Raw genomic sequence first — 18,231 nt, forward strand, 5'->3', positions numbered from 1 at the left:
GATGTTATGCTAATATATAAGTGAAACTAATGGGGTATTGGTATCACATCAGAATAATGGGAGAGGTGAAGCAATAATGTTGACAATCCAGTCAGAGCAAGGTGAGCACGAAGGGAGGAAAGGCTCCAGTGTAGCACCTCCTAAAACTTACAATTAAAAACACTTCAGAAAGAAGCTCCAGGCTGGGAGGAAGCACTGGAAGAAGGAATGGGGCAGTGACTAAGGCTGGGTCTACACTACAACACAGCAGTGTTGCTATAGCCGTGCCGCTAAAAGTCGTGCAGTGTAGCCGCTGTTTGTCAGCTCTCCTGCTGACAAAATCTTCTACCCCCAATGAGCAGGGTTAGTTTTGCTGGCCGGAGAGCGCTCCTGATGACCAATGCACTGTTCACACCGGTGCTTGAACGACAAACATTTTGTCTTTCAGAGGGGTTAAAAAAACATACACCCCTGAAAGACAAAAATTTTGCCGATAATTGCCAGTGTAGACATAGCCTCAGGACCCATAACAGTCAGGAGATGCATTTGAAAAGACTTTAAGAGGCCTGGATTTAACACCCAGACTTTCAAAAAGCATGTGATTGCAAAACTACAATGGTATGCTGCAAACAGGTATTTGCATGCACAAATAGAGTGGCTGAATGCCTAATTAGCCAATCAGATATGCATTCACCCACTCTGCACATGCAAATTCATATTTGAACATGTGAATCTGGGGGCTTGCCATGCGTTTGGTGTTCAAACATTTTTGCGGGAGCATTGTCTGCATCCTTCACTGGCAATTTTTAACAAAATTCCATGATTTCAAGCATTTGAGGAATGGAAGATTGATAAATCTCCACAGCAGGTTTTATCATGACCAATCTGAGCTTGAAGCACACAGAATGGCATCCTTTCAGAAAGTGTCAATAAAATTGGGAATGTAAATGCTGGCCTTTTTTCACTTAGTCCTCTGACCTTCCTAAATATGATGATGCCACAAGTGAATGTTTCCTTCTGGTCTAGGGTAAACAGTTGTCATCTAAAATAACATGTATCTCACTCCTAGATTAATAATAAATCTTGAATGATTACTGTACAATTGCACTTTGCTCCTGTAGACAAAAAGTTGCACAAATGGACCTATATCGCAATAAAATGGATGAATTTCCCAACCTGAATGGGATCATATATGACATTAGGAAAGAAGCTGACCAGCTATATGAAAGCCTGAAACAGAAAATACATCTATATCACAGTTTGAATAATTTGAGGCACAAAGGTAAGAAGACCAACAGCTAATCAAAATAAGAGAACATTTTTCATGACATTTCACACACAATTTTTCTCCAATTTATTTTGCATGGTTTTAAACTCTCAGATTTCAGCTTTCCATAACATCTCAAGAGTTTAAAAACTGCCATCATTTTTTCACATATCAACTTGCAAATCCACTTCTAGCTCAAAATTCCATGACTTCAAGCATTCAGAATTTAATACAGAAGTACCAGAGCAGCCATGTAAAAAGGCAGAAGAAGGCTTCAAAAGCCCCCTGGTTTATAATGGGTTGGGAGTTAAGAGGACCTGGGTTCTGTTCCCTCTTCTAACATTGACTGGCCTTAGTAATATTTTGTAAAGAGCTCTATAAATGCAAACATTATTTAATTAAGAAGCAGGTCATATCAATAGCATACACTGTGGCCAAAAGGGCTAATGTGATCATTGTATGCATAAAGAAGGGCGTCGCGAGCAGGAAGGTTATACTACCTCTATATTTGGCAATGATGCAACCATTACTGGAATACTGTATCCAGTTCAGGTATCAACAAGTCAAGAAGGATGTTAATAAACTGCAGAGGGTTCAGAGAAGACATGCTGTATAGGGATAGACTCAAGGAGTTTCATCTATTTAGCTTACCAAAAAGAAAGTTAAGGGGTAACTTGAAGTCTAGAAGTACCTACCTGAAGTACAAAAATTTGATAGTGGGTTCTTCAGTCTAGCAGACAAAGGTAAAACAAGATTCAATGGCTGGAAGTTGAATCTATACAAATTCAGATTGGAAATAAGGTGAACATTTTAAACAGTGAAGTTAATTAACCATTGGAACAACTTACCAAGGCTTGTGGTGGTTTTTCTAACCATGGCAATTTTTAAATCAAGATTGGATGTTTTTCTAAAAGATCTGCTCTAGGAAGTATTTTGGGGAAGTTCTATGGCCTGACTTCCCATATAACATAGACTAGATGATCACAGTGATCCCTTTTGGCCTTGGAATCTGAATCTGAATATCCTCACAATATACATCTGGGGAAAACAGAGCTCAGAGTGGTGAAGTGACTTGCTTAACATCACAGAGAATTGCAGTGTTAGAACAAGGTTCCTGTTCACACTGCATTCTTAAGTGAATTATGCTTAATATTAACTCATGCTAAGTAGAATCTCCATCGGCTGGTAGGAGTAGTAGGAATGATATCCTCATAGGCCAGCTTCTACAGAATGAGGCAGAAACACTGAGCAGATGTTAGTCCATCCATTAAGGGCAGTGGAGTACATACAGTACAAACCACCCTACTGATTGATCAAAACAAATAATGCTCAAGACAAGAAAGACCTTGGATTCTGGAAGCCTATGGCTAGAATGTCAAACACCATACAATACAATAAAGAACCTAACTCTTAGTTCTATAATACTGTCAGAAAGATGTAAATTAATTCCAGCCTATAGAATATGTGTACATTCAAAGTGGGCTTGCTGTTGTTGTTGTTTTATTAATGTGCTCAGTGCTTACATGAAGCAAAATACCAGCACTTCTCTAAATTCAAAGTTTCTTGCTGTTTTATTTCAATAAGAATAAAATGGAGCTAAATAAGATTAAAAGAATGAAACAGAGGAAGAAAGATAAAGCTGAAAGAAAGAAGGAAGGAAAGAAAACAACTAATTGTAGATGATCCACTCTGCCACACCCCTTTGTGCCTGACTCCTCCATTCAGGCTAGTGCACTAGTATTTCAGCACAGCATGGTGCTATTCCCACATTGATCACTTCCTGCTCAGATTTTCTCAAAGCAATTCATAAAGCTGGAGAAACCTATTCAAAGCGGGACTAAGAAAGAACTTCTTATGCAAAGTAGTAAGCAGGTCACTGATTTATGTACCTTTGTAGCTTAACCCATTGATGCCGTTTGGTCAGCTTCAGAGGCCTTTTCATACTTTCAACCTTTTGGAGACCAACAGTCAGACATTCATATAAAACACCCATAATTGAGGTCTCTGGTTTATACTACATACGGAGTCATGGCCCTATGCAGCCATTAGCCCTGCCACCAAGTATCTCACAGCTCCAACAATAAGCACTGCCACCAGGCTGCCAGTTCTCTCGTGAGCCTTCCTCCCTGTTCAGTTTGTTTTTTCTTTCCCTGCATCTATCCTCAGTTTGGTGCCAGCACCACGTCAGAGTTGTTTCCCTTTGGTGTGTTGTCGGTCTAGTGAGGTTAGAAAGCCTGAGCCATGGGTGGGGAATGGGACCCCACATGTCTGTCTTTGCATAAGACCCTGAAAAACAGAGCGTCAGTAGTGCATAGATCTCCTCCTAAGTATTTGTTTGGCTAGCAGTCTAGAGCATGTCAATATTATAGTGGTTAATTAGAGTTGCTGGAAAGACACAAACATCAATGTCCTTAAAATGAATATTCACAATTGATGCATACTCATTAAATTAACTTTCCAGCTCCGGCTTTGCAGCTTGATTCAAAACCTGTTGAAGTCAAAAGTTTCATTAACTTCAGTCAGCTTTGGATCAGGCCTCTAGTATCCAGCTGAGGCCTGGTCTACACTAGAAAATTAGGTCAGCATAACTTCCTTCTCAGGAGTGTAAAAAATTCACACCCCTGAGCGGCGTAGTTAAGCCAACCTAAATCCCTGCAGGCTGCACTAGCTTGATGGAAGAATTCTTCCATTGGCCTAGCTACTGCCTCTCAGGGAGGTGGATTATTTACACCAATGGGAGAATCCCTCCCATCAGCGTAGGTAGTATCTATAGCACTACAAAGGTGCGGTTGCAGCAGCGCAGCTATGCAGCTGTAGCTTTTTAAGTGTAGACAAGCCCTGAGTTGGTTACGAAAATAGAAACCTATGATATGCAATGACCTATAAATAATATCTCATTGCAATGAAGCCACTTGAGTTTCTACTCCCTGCACACGCTAACATGGTGGGAGAAAACAGTGCAAGCTGTAGTTTTTATGAAACTTTTACAACTTTTTCTTTACATTTTAAGTTTTGCAAAATGTTTTGAGTTTCAGAAAAATTTTCCTTTAAACTATTGTGTTTCAATACAAATTTGAGAGCTTAAGATAAGGAATCAAGAAAGGTTCTTGCTTGAAAGCATTTCTTCTCTTGTTTATGGGATTAACAGGGGAATAAAAAAAAAATGTAAGAATGCATCAAATCTAAAATCGCATTTTTCCCAAACCACATGAAACCCCAGAAATTTCAATCTCTGTTCTACATTTATGTCCCAATTCAGTAAAGCACCTCTTTAACTTTTAAGTGCTATGATGAATAGGGATAGGATTAAGTGCTTTGCTGAATTGTGATAATAGAAATGACCATTTTTAGGGGTTTTTCAGTTGGCAAAATTAATTCTCCCATCCCAACCTCAAAATAGCAGAACATAAGAACTGCCATACTGTGTCAGACCAGTGGTCCATCTAGCCCAGTATCCTGTCTTTTGACAGTGACTGGTGGCAGAAGTGACTGGATGCTCCATCTAGTCAATAATTCCATCAGCTGACGAGCCCTTGATACAAGTAAATAGCTGTCTGAGTCATTAATCAGAACCCGTTCATACACCGGAATCTTTATTTGTCTGCCCCATATCTTGGACATCCAAAAACGATGTGGGAACCATCCCTGTTGTATCTGTTTTTAGGCTTTCAATAGCTAGAGCTCTAAAATAAAAACTCCATAGCTGGCTGAATAAAGGATTCACAAACCTGACAGAAAATCACAATCCCTGGCTTCCCCAGCTTAATTTCCTTTCTCATGCAGAGTCAAGAACCAGCTGACAACCTAGCGAAGCTACTGCCACTCATCATGTATCAAGAATGTATTTGTTAGATACAATAAAATATGGTCTGCCTCTCATATTAAATGCTATTTCTCTTCATGTAGATTCCTTCAGCAACATCAGGAAGTATTACCAAATGTCATCATTTGCTGTAGAGAAAATCAGTGGAGCAATCCCCATCATAAGATATTCAGAAAACACCAGGGATGGCATACTTGCCATGTTAGGCAATCGAACCTCAAAAGAAAACTATACCTTGGAGCAGCTCAGAATGTTTAAGACTCCAGATATCCAAAAACTGAATGAAAAGGTAAAGTGCTATGGATTTTATTTTTAAAAGGGAGATAAATAAAATACTTGCTTTTGCTGTTGCCAATCGGTAACACTGATATACACTCTTTTTTCTTTCTTTTTTTTTTTTTTTTTTTTGTAAAGGAATGTTTACAATACTTTTAAATCTGGAAAAGGAGATCTCAGGGTATGTCTACACTGCAATTAGAGACCCGTGGCTGGCCTGGTGCCAGCTGACAGGCTCACAGGACTCCGGCTGCGGGGCTGTTTTATTGCAGCATAGATTTCTGGGATCAGGCAGAAGCCCAGGCTCTAAGACCCTGTGAAGTGAGAGGGATCTTGGGGATGAGGTCTTAAAAACAGAGGTACTGTCTGCTCTGTATGGACATTAAGGCCCTGTCTAAAGGTCATATGAGATAAAGCCATGTCAAAGAACCTGGTTACAGTTCTGTTGTCTAGCCTGGTTACAAGCATGGTTCAGTCTGTAACATAGATTGGATCTTAACCATGTTTTATAACTCAGTTAGACCTATGGTTTCATGGTTAGGCCATGGCTTTACTCACATAGTTAAGGTTCAGCCTACACTTCAGAAGTGAACCACAGATGTAACCAGGCGAGGGGATGAGCCAGCTCTAACTGCATTCCTTGACATGACTACATTTATACAGTACACAGAGCCTCAGCATCCCACAGCACTTTTTGTAAGACTAGCTGTTTTCACTGTTGTCATTGTCCAAAAGGTTCCCCCACTTCATCAACCATTATATAGTGTGTGTCAGCTGGCTCACTGCCCACTATCCCAGAGATGCCTCCATCTCAGTCGCGTTGTATTTTGTGAAGTATTTTCGGATCCTTTAGGAGAAAAGTGCCATTATAAATGTCAAATATTCTTCCTTGCTCCAGTATTACATTTCAGAATCCTGAAAAGCTCAACACGTGTTGCTTCTTGCCATTAACGTGCTTTTATTGCAGAGTTGTGGGCTACCAGGAAACCTGCCGTGTGTTATAACAGCTTGTGGGGGAGCTTTATGTCGAAATAGCAATGGAAACGAACAATGTGGTGGCCCAAACTGTAATGGAACTCTTCCTCTTTCTACAAACACAGTCAAGAAAGCTGAAGAAACAGACATGCTGTTAAATAATTTGACCAGACACCTACAAGAGTCTGAAAATCAGGTGCTGTATAACCGAATCTAGTGTATTCTGAGGAATAATTTGGCAGCCAAATGTGATGCAGGAATTAAGATAAAGAATCTGACTAATCCAAATGGTCATGTCCAGAAGGTAATTGCACAATTTATTATAAAAGGGACAGTGTCAAAATTAGAGAGACAAGGTACATCAGGTAATATCTTTTATGGAACCAACTACGGTTGGAGAATGAGGCAAGCTTTTGAGCTACACAGAGCTTTTCTTCAGGTCTGGGAAAGGCTCTCCAAGTGTCCCAGCTAAATACAAAGTGAAACAGATCGTTTAGCATAAGGAGTTAACACATATTGTGAAAGAGGATTCAGAGTGGACCATTAAAACCTTTGCAGGCATAGAACAAAAAAAGGGGAGGGTAAATGGTTTACAGATTGTTATAATAAGCCGTCTTTATTAAGACCATGATTTTTAGTTTCAGAGTGGTAGCTATGTTAGTCTGTATCAGCAAAAAGAACTTTTAGTGTCTAGCATAGTTATGATTTTAAGCTCCAAGTCTCATGCTGTGAAGGTTTCCTTTGAGGACAAGGACTGAGAGGTCAGATATAAAGTGACTGCTTTGTGACAAGTGTTCCCTCGCAAGTGATACAGTGTTTTTGTGTTTTATCATTTTTCTGTGTGACTGTCTAGTTTCACCCACGTAGTTGTTATTAGGGCATTTAATCCACTGGATGAGGTATACCACACGTTGTGATAGGCATATGTAGGACCTATAGATCGTGAAAGGTGTTTTGTGGGGGGTATTGATCGTTATAGCAATGGAGAGATGTCTGCAGGTTTTGCATCTGTTGTTATGGCAGGCTCTGGTGCTGCTCTGAGTTGGTGGGTCCTGGCCTGTGGGGAGCTTCCTTCTGATGATGAGATTGTTGAGGTTGGGGGGATGTTTGAAGGCCAGAAGAGGAGATGGGAAAGATTGATTTCAGGATGTGGTCCCAGTCGAGTATAATTTGGTCTGGTTGTAATTATTTAATAATATACCATCTGGGTTCCAGTGTGGGGTGGAAGGTGACAACTAGGTGTGTGTGGGGGTGTGTGTTTGTGTGTTTGATCAAAAGTTGTTGTTGTTTTTTTCTGTATTGAAGCAGGTTCTTTTGCGGTATTTGAGTGGCCCATTCTTGAAGCGATCTACTTGTCTTGTGGAGTGTCCTTATATGGTGAAGGCAATTTTAAGTGTGCTAAGATCTGTATCCTGGACTTCCTCCTAGGAGCATATTCTGTGGTATCTGAGGGCATGGCTGTAGATGACAGATTTCTTGGGGTGGTTACTGGATCTTTGAAGGTAGGCATGGTGGTCCATGAGGTTCTTGTATACAGTTGTCTGTAGAGTTCCATTGTTGAAGCTGATTGTAGTGTCCAGGAAGTTGATGCTGATGCAGGAGTGTTTGATAGAGTGTTGGATGGATGGGTGGTGGTTGTTAAAGCTGTGGTGGAAATCTGAAGAAGTTAGGTCATCTGTCCAAAGGATGAAAATATCATTGATGTATCTTAGGTATATCACAGGGTTCATGGTGTTTTCAGAAATTCTTCCTCAAGGTGACCCTTTTGGGGAGCCATCCTAGTACCCATGGCTGTTCCCATGGTTTGGACACAGTATTTGTTGCTGAATGTGAAATTGTTACGGGTGAGGATGAAATGGATGGGTTTAGTGACGTGTTTGGGGTGGATAGCTGAGTGTTGTCCATTGTTTGTAGATATTTGAGGGAGGCAGTGATGCATGTCGTCATTGCGAGGGATGTTGCTGTGCAGGGAAGTGACATCCATGGTGGCAATGATGGTGTTTGGAGGGAGACTGTTAATGTTGCAGAGGTTCTGGAGGAAGTCAGTTGTGTTCTGGAGGAAGCTGGCCCTTTGTGTGGTGAGTGGTTTGAGGATGATCTGATGAGTCCTGAGATTCCTTCAGTAAGAGTGCCAGGTGTTGATGTTTGTATATCTTGGCAAGCATGTAGCAGGTCCCTGGGGTGTAGTCATGGGGGATGAAGTTTGTAGAGTTTCTTTTGGATTTGTTTAGGAAAAGATTTGGTGATATCTTCACACACAAATGTAAATTGTGCTGTGGGATGGTCTTTGAGTTCCTTATAGTAGATGGTGTTGGAGAGTTGTCAGTCGGCCTCTTTAACATAGTCATCATGGTTGGGAACTACAGTGGTGCCTTTGGCACATCACATCTACCACAATCTCTCCACTGTCAGGAGGACAGCTATGCAGTCCCTGAAATCCAACCACCAGATAGTGATCAAACCAGCAGACATTAAATTTATGATTTATTAGAACAATCTGTAACCCAATAACTCCCCTTTTTTGTCCTATGACTGCAGAGCTGTTAATGGGCCACTTTACTCTGAATGATCTCTCACAATATGTGTTCATTAGTTATGTAAAACAATCTGTTCCACCTTGTATTTAGCTGTGAAACTCTGAATACCTTTCCCAGCCGTGAAGAAGAGCTCTGTGTAGCTTGAAAGCTTGTCTCTCTCACCAACATAAGTTGGTCCAATAAAAGATATCACCTCACCCACCTTGTCTCTCTAATATTCTGGGGCCAACATCTGCCCACAATACTACAAACAGTGGCAAAAATGTTGATGTGCTGTCATTGTCTTCTAAAGTGAACATCTACCTCTTTTTTGTCCCAATGTGCCTTTTTACATCAAGGAAGAAATGTCATCTAGTGGCTAAAGCACAGGACTGGGAGTCAGGAAAGCTAAATTATATTCCTGACTGTGCCACAGACTTGACAGGTGACCTTGCAAGACATTGGTCCTGATCCTGCCAAGACTTAACCACTTGCTTAACATTATGCACCTGAATAAGTCACACTGCATGCTCACTGATATCAATGGGATTCCTCATGTGTATAAAGTTAATTTAAGTTCACAAGTAATTTTTTTTAAAAAGCCATTCTCTGAAGGCACACTCTTTTTAAATAGTTTGTCTTTCACTTTTAAAAATGTCTTTACAAATATGAAGTGTTCTGGTCCTGTGATGTTTTATAAGGATCTCTTCAGTTGCCAGGTCTCCCTTGCTAACTATGCAACAAAACAGTGAAAATGACTATACATAAAATCCTGTTAAATGCACAGTAAACAAAGTGGAAAAATATTAAAAATTTGTTCTCGTTACTAGTTTCTTTCAATCCTGATAATCTTAGGTGATACTTGTGACAATAATAGGTCCAACATTTTCAGACAGAAACTTGATTTTTCAGGTTGACAATGTCCCTTTAACCTCTCTGGGCCTCGGTTTCCTACTTTATAAAATACAGGTGATATTTACAGTACCTTACAGGGAAATTGTGAGGATTAATTAATCTATTTGAAACACGTGTGAAGCATTCTCTCCCTGGATTGTAGAGAACCAGTACATAGAAGTTTCACCTAAACACAGTATGGCCTCCAGCAAAACAAACACCTGTTTTGCTGTTTAAAAAACTGTTGAAATATAGCTAATTAAAATAAAACTGTCAACTGGGGCCTGGTCTACAATAGGAAATTAGGTTGGTATCACTACCTTGTCAGAGGTGTGAAAAATACACAGCCCTAAGCAATGCAGTTAAACCAACCTAAATACAGCACTAGGTTGATGAGAGAATGATCCCATTGACCCAGCTACTGCCGTTCGGGGAGGCAGAGTAACTATCCTGACAGGAGAATCTCTCCCATTAGCGGTGTCGGTAGCATCTTCACTGAAGTGCTGCAGTGGTGCAGTTGCACTGCTGCAGCATTTTAAGATTAGACCAGCCCTAAACGATTATGAATGTAGTATTGAGGGAAACATTCAACTTTTAAAGGCATATTTTAAACCTATTGGCCTTGGCACCATCCTTTATGTAATAATTTTAATAATAAATGTAACAATGTTACATTTTACACTGATTCCAAGCAGAAAGGGGGGGAGTAGATGCAATTATTAGATATTCCCCTCCTTCAGCCTGAATGTCCATATCATTTTAAGAGTGAGTGAAGTGCAGCATCTCGTTTTTTAACAGTAGACACTTTTTGCCTTCAAAACAATAATTGTTTAACAGTCTTTGAAAATGGAAAGAATATGTTATGTCGTCTTTGGTGAAGGTCCAAATGAAGTCAATGCTATAACGCCCACTCAGTTTAACAGGACAAGAAGCTGGGCCGAAGTCTTTTATAAGTATTGTTTTACTATATCCCGATGGGAGCCAAGCTTGCCAAAGAATGACACTTAAACCCTAGAAAGGATAACACTATATTTTAAAATATTTCCAGATTGAAAGCATCAGAAAAATGGCAGAAGAGACCAAGACAAAAGGCTCACGGTTACATGGGAAACTAGAGAAAGCTAACAATCAAACTGAAATTGACAGAGAGAACGCAAAGGAGTTCATCAGAAAAGTTAAAGACTTTTTGTTAGGTAAATATGCAAGGAAAGTTCTTCTTTGTATCCTGCTTCCTGTATTTCAGTATCATATGGCATTTACCTCTCTGCTCTGTAACGTGATGCCTCAGCCTGGGCACCCCCAAAATGCACTGGCATTTTCAGCTTTAAGAGCCACACTGCACACATGTGTCTGATTTGCTGTCTAGACTTGAATCAATCAATCTCTTTCAGTGATGCTGTTTAACACAGCTCTCCCTCCTATGGCATATCAGTATGTTGGACTATTTCCCTGAGATCTATTAAGTCCCAGTCCTGTGACGACTTATTAATGGGCTTAATGTTAAGCATATGGATGCAAGTGGTCCAGATGGTTACTGCCTTACACAACTAATTGTTGGTCCAGGCATGTCCACAAGCTCCAGAGCATTTCCCACATGGAAGGTTCTCTATGGGGAGCCACACGTGGGGAGTGACCGCATAGGCAGGGCTGCCAGCTGAAGGCAAAAGGCACATTCAGCCTTCCCCCACTAGTCCTGCAGAAATCAGGACACAAAGTGATACATTCCCCCAGCCCTGAATAGGCTGGCAGAAGGTGACAATGAGGATGGCTTGGGTGGCGGGGGGGAGGATCCACATTTATGCAGCTCTAACAGCCATAAGTGGGGCAGAGCATCTGCAACTCCAGTTTACAAGCATGGGCCCTGCTCTGCTCTGCATCCTCACCCCCTGGGAGCTGCATTTCATCTCCCACTTTTCTGCACTTCACCTGCATAAAGCCCAGCAACCCCCTAACAATGCAGTTTTCCATGCTCACTAAGAGACACCAGGTTGACTGTTGCATGGTAGGGAGGGAACTGGGGACTTTCCTCTCACCCTCCCTTGACCTGCTTCCTCTCCTTTTTTAAAAATAGCTAGGACAGTGAACGCACCGAATCAGTGTTGCCAGCCCTTGTGAATCTCACAATATTTGGTGTTCTTCTTAGAGCCCTAGACCTGGAGTCAAGTGATTACAGCAGAATCTCTGCTTTCATTTTAAAATAAAGTTTCCAGCCCTCATCGCTGTGGAAAAAAATTTAATCCTAAAGGTTCAAAAAACAAACAAACAAACAAACACAGAAGGCAAGTAAAAAACCCCAGCTTTATTGATTTCTCAAGATTTTTAAGTCAGTCTTGTGGTTTTGATGGCTTGACTTACGATTTTTGAACATTTGGGGTTGGCAATCCAGTAGCATCCAGTCTGCTGTGGTGGAGTGACAGCTGGGAACAGAGTCCTCCTTTGTAATGAGATAATTAAGTTACTTTATCAAAAATAAAGGCAAAACTGTGCATAAGTCCTAGTGATTCATAGATTTTGTTTACTTGATAGCAACGGTGAATGAATCATTCATAATTGGTTTTACTTACAAATTAAAAAGGCAGGAAATACAACAGTTAAGGTGCCTATGGCAATGTTAACTCAGCCACACTGAGCATTGCCATGTGTACTAGTTTTTGTTTCTGTTCTTTGTTGTAAAATATTTCTAAGAAAATTACCCTTCAGGAATGAAGGAGTTAACGGTGCCCCCTGAACAGCACACCACTATCATTTCTAGTGTTTAATCTTTGGTAGGTTGTTTTGCAACATTTGCACAAACTTTTCAAATGTTTATTTCCATACAGTCTTACTTGTTAACCATTGGATAGGTGTTATAAAGCCACCTTCCAAACACTGTGGCCATGTTCACACAACACTCCCCTTGGTGTCCCTTTGATTGGGTGGATGGGGGGAGAAATGGGCTCTGCACAACACAGCAAATGTGTCAGTGATTTAGAGACAGGTTTCAGAGTAACAGCCGTGTTAGTCTGTATTCGCAAAAAGAAAAGGAGGACTTGTGGCACCTTAGAGACTAACCAATTTATTTGAGCATAAGCTTTCGTGAGCTACAGCTTACTTCATCGGATGCATACTGTGGAAAGAGTATGTATACATCCGATGAAGTGAGCTGTAGCTCATGAAAGCTTATGCTCAAATAAATTGGTTAGTCTCTAAGGTGCCACAAGTCCTCCTTTTCTTTTAATGATTTAGAGAGACAAGGAGGGTGATGTAACATCTTTTATTGGCCCAACAGAAGGAAGCTGGTTCAGTAAAAGATATGACCTCACCTATCTTGTCTCTCTAATATCCTGGGACACGGCTATAGCAACACTGCAAACATCAATGATTTAGAGCCCTCTGGGGATTGAGTTTTACACCCAAATTTTAATGCATCAGTTCAGAGTAGGCTCAAATCCATTTTTATCCTGCTCTGACAACAGATTAGCAGCACCTTGAAATATAACATTCCACTACAACAAGTGCTTGACCCCTCCTTGCTGTGGTTTGTCAACTTTATTAGCCAGCATAACTCAGCATATATGACACTGTATCAATGTTTAAATTGCACTGTGCAGAAAGGTACATCTTATTATGTTCTGTACTCTATTTGTTAAAGATGAAAGTGCACCTCCAGAAGACATAGAGAAGGTGGCAAAGCATGTTCTAGTCATAAACCTTCCAAGGACTCCACAAGAGCTAACAAATATGCTTGATAAAATCCAGAACCTTGTAACACACTGTGAGGACTATGAAATAAATGTGAACAAGTTAAATAAACAAAGGAAAGATGCCCAGAAACTTCTGGTGGAAGCCAAACAAGCTGAGTGAGTGGAATATTCTCTTACTGATGTGATAAATCTAAATGAAATTGCAGTGCACATACCTAGGGCAAATTCATTAGTGAAGTCACTCAGTATGCCAGCCAGCAGGTGGAAAGGCTACACAGCAAATAAAGTTCTGGACTTTCATTATAGCATGTTCCTACTTTTCATTTGCACTGGGGCCTCTCTCCAGTGGTAATGATCTGACACCTTTCTCACTACGCAAAGCTGTGTAAACCATCAAAAGCTACAGCCCAGATCCTCTCATGTATTTAGACGCCTAATCCCCATTGATAGAAGTTAGGCTCCTAAAAACCTTTGAGGATCTGAGCCTACATCTCTGCTAGATCTTGACTGCTCTGCCTGCTGAACTAGCCAAGCAGACTTGTCAACCCAAGGAAGCTCTTCACTTCATTTGGGACCTCAGTCATTGGGCGGTTTGAATGGTGATACGCAACCAGAGGAGGAATGTGGGGAGGAGGAAAATGTATTCAGCTTCTTGGCCTCCTGAATGGTAGCACAGCATCAGCCAGCCTGCCGCATCACACACCCCAAACTTAACTTTCAAGTCCATGTTGATTTCTCTTTTTGATGGGTTGCTTTCCCATCCCATTGGGACCAGCAATTCTAGATTTTTGGAAGAGCTGGTGAATGCTGGACTCAAGGAACCAGGGGACTAGTAATGCATTTCTGGGTTTGGGGGTATAAAGGGATTTGAGGAGATGCCTTTTACTGTGTTTATACATAACAATATTACACAACTATTTACTTTTATTTTAGGGAAGCAGCAAAAGCTCTGCCACCTCTTGATGAAATGATAAATAACCTGAAGGAAGCTGAAAGCACGAAAGGACAAACCAAAGACACCTTCATAAGATTAAATGGAGAGATACAAGAAATTAAGACAAAAATCTCACAGGTATCTTTATGTACAATATAGCCAATGATTTTAGTTTATTATCCATTTACTGTGTGATGTTATGATTCTTGCAATTCACTTAAATTACAGCCTGTTTCTAAAACCTAGATTGCAATGCAAAGATCCCAAAGATACTATAAATTTAGACCAGTGTAAATGTGAACAGATTTTGGCCCAGATATGGCACCAGTTCCACTTTAAAGGGGACGTGTTAATCTGTTTGCCTTAATATCCTTCAGTGGTGAGTTTTGCAGGTTAGTTATACATTGCATAAAGGGAGTATGGCTTTCTGGTTGTTTTCCTATAGGCTGAGAATCAAGTGAATAAGACAAGTGATGAACTAAAGGACTTTTCAGGTAAACAGTCTGAGCTGGAAGATGAAATTGCCATGCTGCAGAAGAAAATGCTGATGAATGGAAACGAGGCTGCAAATGCAAAAGCAGATGCAGAACAGGCACAAAATCAAGCTATGGACACAGATAAAGTAATGTATTTCTGTCACATATTCAAGAAAGAAAATCGCTGTCTTTCCCACGTTTTGCACTATTTTTTAATGAAAAGTGTACTGTAAATATGCATATATGCTCCTTCCAAGGTTTATTTAAATTTTCCATTATGCCATCCAATTTAGAGTTGCACAGAATTAGAAGCGTTTCCTCTCCATTTTAACTTATCCAGCAAACAATAGTCCTGTTTATTTACATCAATTTAAACAAACACAAATCTTGGGCCAGACTGTGATATCCTTACTCTCATTGAATAGTACGTTACATCATGGGGCAAGGTACTACTCATTGTGAGTGAAGGTATCAGTCTTGTCCCTTGCATTTAACACACTTGACTTCAGAGAAAACTGTCTTGTTTTTTCCCCTTGATGCTCAATATAGCTCAAATTCTTAAGTACCCACTAAGTAGCAATTTTCCAGAATTCTGTGTATGGATAACAAACAGCCACAGATCAAAAGCCAAAGTATGCACTGAATGAGCCTCCACATTACAAGAAATCCAGCAGAAATCAAACTGCAACCTTCACAGGAACCAAAACCAAGTAGGCCCAGAGCTAGAAAGTCAATATTATAAAACCAAATTTGTAAAAATTATGCTATGCCTAGTTCATTAAAACTGAATTGAGCCTTGTGTCTAAAATGGAAACAAACCCAAAATCAATAAAGGGAAATAAACTAGGAATAACACAATCTTTTAAAATCCTGCTTAAATTATATTTATTATCCAGCTCTATCCTCTCTTTATTTTGGATTGTTCAACAGGAAAGATAGTTTTTATTTTGATTTCTGCTGGATTTTGCATTTTCAGGGCTTCATTCAATGCATATTTGTCCCGAGTGAGTTTTAGATTAAAAAGAATTAAAGACATAATGTGTGATTCAGAGAGGAGCGGTAAATGAGGTAGAAAAATCTCTGCTTTCTTCGTAGGTCAAATAAATTACAGGGCACGTCGTTACACAAAATAAAGTGGGATTTTTTTGTTTGTTTTTGTTGTTGCAGGAATTTACCAACCTTGAGAGAAAATACACCATTCTGCAAGAAAAAGTAAAAGTGAAAGGGCTTCCCAGAGAAACGTTAGAGAAACTGAAGCAGCTGAAAGAAGCAGCAGAGAAACTGGCTGAAGAGACTGAAGAAAACATCAAAAGAATAACAGGTGTCCCCCTTTCATTTCTGTGCCCAGCAGTGAAATACATATGAAAATGCTGAAAGACGGAAATATAACCTGAAGGCCTTGTCTACACACACAGTGCACTGCCTTACCTACAATCAGTTTTAAAAACCAGCATAGTTAAACTACTGCAAACAGTTTCAAACTCGTTACCTTGGTTTAGCTTGTGCCTGTACATTTTCTAACACAAGCTGCTATAAGCCAAGTTTAAATCAGTGTAAGAGTGTCCACACAGGGTTTTGCAACAATTTTACTGAATTGATTTAAAAACACACCGCTTGCAACATTGTACCCGAAAGCACAATCCTGCCCAGTGCTGAGCACCTTTGGTTCCCATTGGAATCAGCAGGTTTGCCAGGGGAATGGGGAAAAGTTATTCAAGTGGTGAAAATTTGGGATGGGGCGGGGTGGAATACAACAAGCTCCACCGGAGCCAACGGGAGGTGAGGCTATTCGGCACCTTGTAAGATGAGACTCTTTTGTCCTGATGGGTTCTGTGTACATCTGTAAAGCACAACTGATTGCAAACACCAAGTGGCTGGGACATGCTGGTGGGATGCTGTTTGAGCATTAGGCTTTTGACTTTTATGAGCATTACAGTCTGTGTGTCAATAGTAAATCACAGTAATATCCCCACGCTAGCAAACCACCAGAGTGCATAGCACCAGTCTACTGACTGGGCCCAATCCTGCATCCATTGAAACATATGGAAGTTTTATTACTGATTTCAAAGAAAGCAGTACGGGGCTTGCTCCTATCAGGCTCAGCGGCCTATAGAAATAACCAAACAGCAAATTGCCAGCATGGGAGTAAATTCTTTTGGATGTTAATGGGGGGTAAGAAGGGGAGCACAGGGGGGAATAAACCTTGAGAAAAGACACTGAAGAAAAATACCCCTGTTCTGTTGTCTCTGAGCATTCCCCAGTCCAAAGGCCCCGAAACCATGACAATGGGGCTCTTAGGACTGCACATCATGAAGAAATGCAGTTTTGATTCATCGTCATTGCACGTGTTTTCATGATAAAGACTGGGGGCCTCTGAACAACCCTTGTGTAAATCTGGAGTAACTGCGTAGAAGCCAGTGGAATTACCTGCATAAAACTCCCATGAAGGAGAGTAGCATGAGTTATTTGGAGCCAGACTGTGAGCCTTTACACTGCTGAGCGCTCAGTTTGAGTCATCACCACTGAAACCAGCTGACCAAGACAAAATCTCCACAGACTAAGGCTGTGTCTACACTGGCAAGTGACCGACAAAACTTTTGTTGTTCAGAGGAGTTAAAAAAACACCTACCCCCCGCCAAAAAAGACAAAAGTTTTGTCAAGGAAAAGTGCCAGTGAGAATAGCGCTTTGTCAGCAGGAGCGCTCTGCTGCCAATAAAGCTAACGCTGCTTGTAGGGGATGGAAGTTTTTTGCCAGCAGGAGAGCTCTCTCCTGCCGACAAACAGTGACTACATGGTGTGTCTTTTAACAGCATGGCTGTAGCGGCATAGCTGGGTCACTGAAAGCTGTGTAGTGTAGACAAAGCCTTACTCACAATGGCTAACAATAAAAGCACACTTGGAAAAATAAACATCTTGAAAGCTGTTGTAATCTGCAGATAAAACACACATGTTCTTGTCAAATAGTTTTAGCGACAACACACATTTCTCCAAGGGAATCTAACAGTTCTGCAGTTTTTACTTGCACAACAATAAATGCATCATTAAATGTTACTTTCTTCTTTCAGATTTGGCAAAGAAGCTCCAAGATCTGAATCAGACTAAACAAGATAAGGCTGATCAACTAAAGCAACTAGAGGATCAAGTAATAGCCATAAAAAAGGACATTACTGAGCAAGAAAACAAATACGCTACTTGCAAAAGTTAGGACCTGGTAAAACATCCTGTCTCAAATGGCAATGGAAATTGGCTCAAGCCTCTGTTTTTACCATTTTCTGAACTTTTCAGAATCGAATGGCTGTATTCTGCTACGCCAGTGCTGTGTACAGTACTTAGATACATGGAATCATCTAACTTTCTCTTGGTTTTTAGTCCAGTTTAACTTACATGGCACTAGGAAAAAACCTTTTA

At 40.5% G+C, this 18,231-nt stretch overlaps 1 protein-coding gene across 1 annotated transcript in view; it reads left to right on the forward strand.

Annotated features, from left to right (window-relative positions):
• LAMB4 (laminin subunit beta 4) overlaps window positions 1–18,028 on the forward strand; it is a 74,731-nt gene extending 56,703 nt beyond the window's left edge. Inside the window, exons 25-33 of the mRNA XM_043547133.1 lie at window positions 1,101–1,261; window positions 5,153–5,358; window positions 6,313–6,516; window positions 10,779–10,923; window positions 13,362–13,569; window positions 14,347–14,485; window positions 14,793–14,969; window positions 15,991–16,144; window positions 17,889–18,028. Coding sequence (XP_043403068.1) covers window positions 1,101–1,261; window positions 5,153–5,358; window positions 6,313–6,516; window positions 10,779–10,923; window positions 13,362–13,569; window positions 14,347–14,485; window positions 14,793–14,969; window positions 15,991–16,144; window positions 17,889–18,028 — 1,534 coding nt within the window. The remainder of the gene's footprint in view (window positions 1–1,100; window positions 1,262–5,152; window positions 5,359–6,312; window positions 6,517–10,778; window positions 10,924–13,361; window positions 13,570–14,346; window positions 14,486–14,792; window positions 14,970–15,990; window positions 16,145–17,888) is intronic.
• Window positions 18,029–18,231: the final 203 nt, after the last annotated feature.

The sequence above is a fragment of the Chelonia mydas genome, chromosome 1 (assembly GCF_015237465.2).
Source record: "Chelonia mydas isolate rCheMyd1 chromosome 1, rCheMyd1.pri.v2, whole genome shotgun sequence".
Classification (NCBI taxonomy): Eukaryota; Metazoa; Chordata; order Testudines; family Cheloniidae; genus Chelonia; species Chelonia mydas.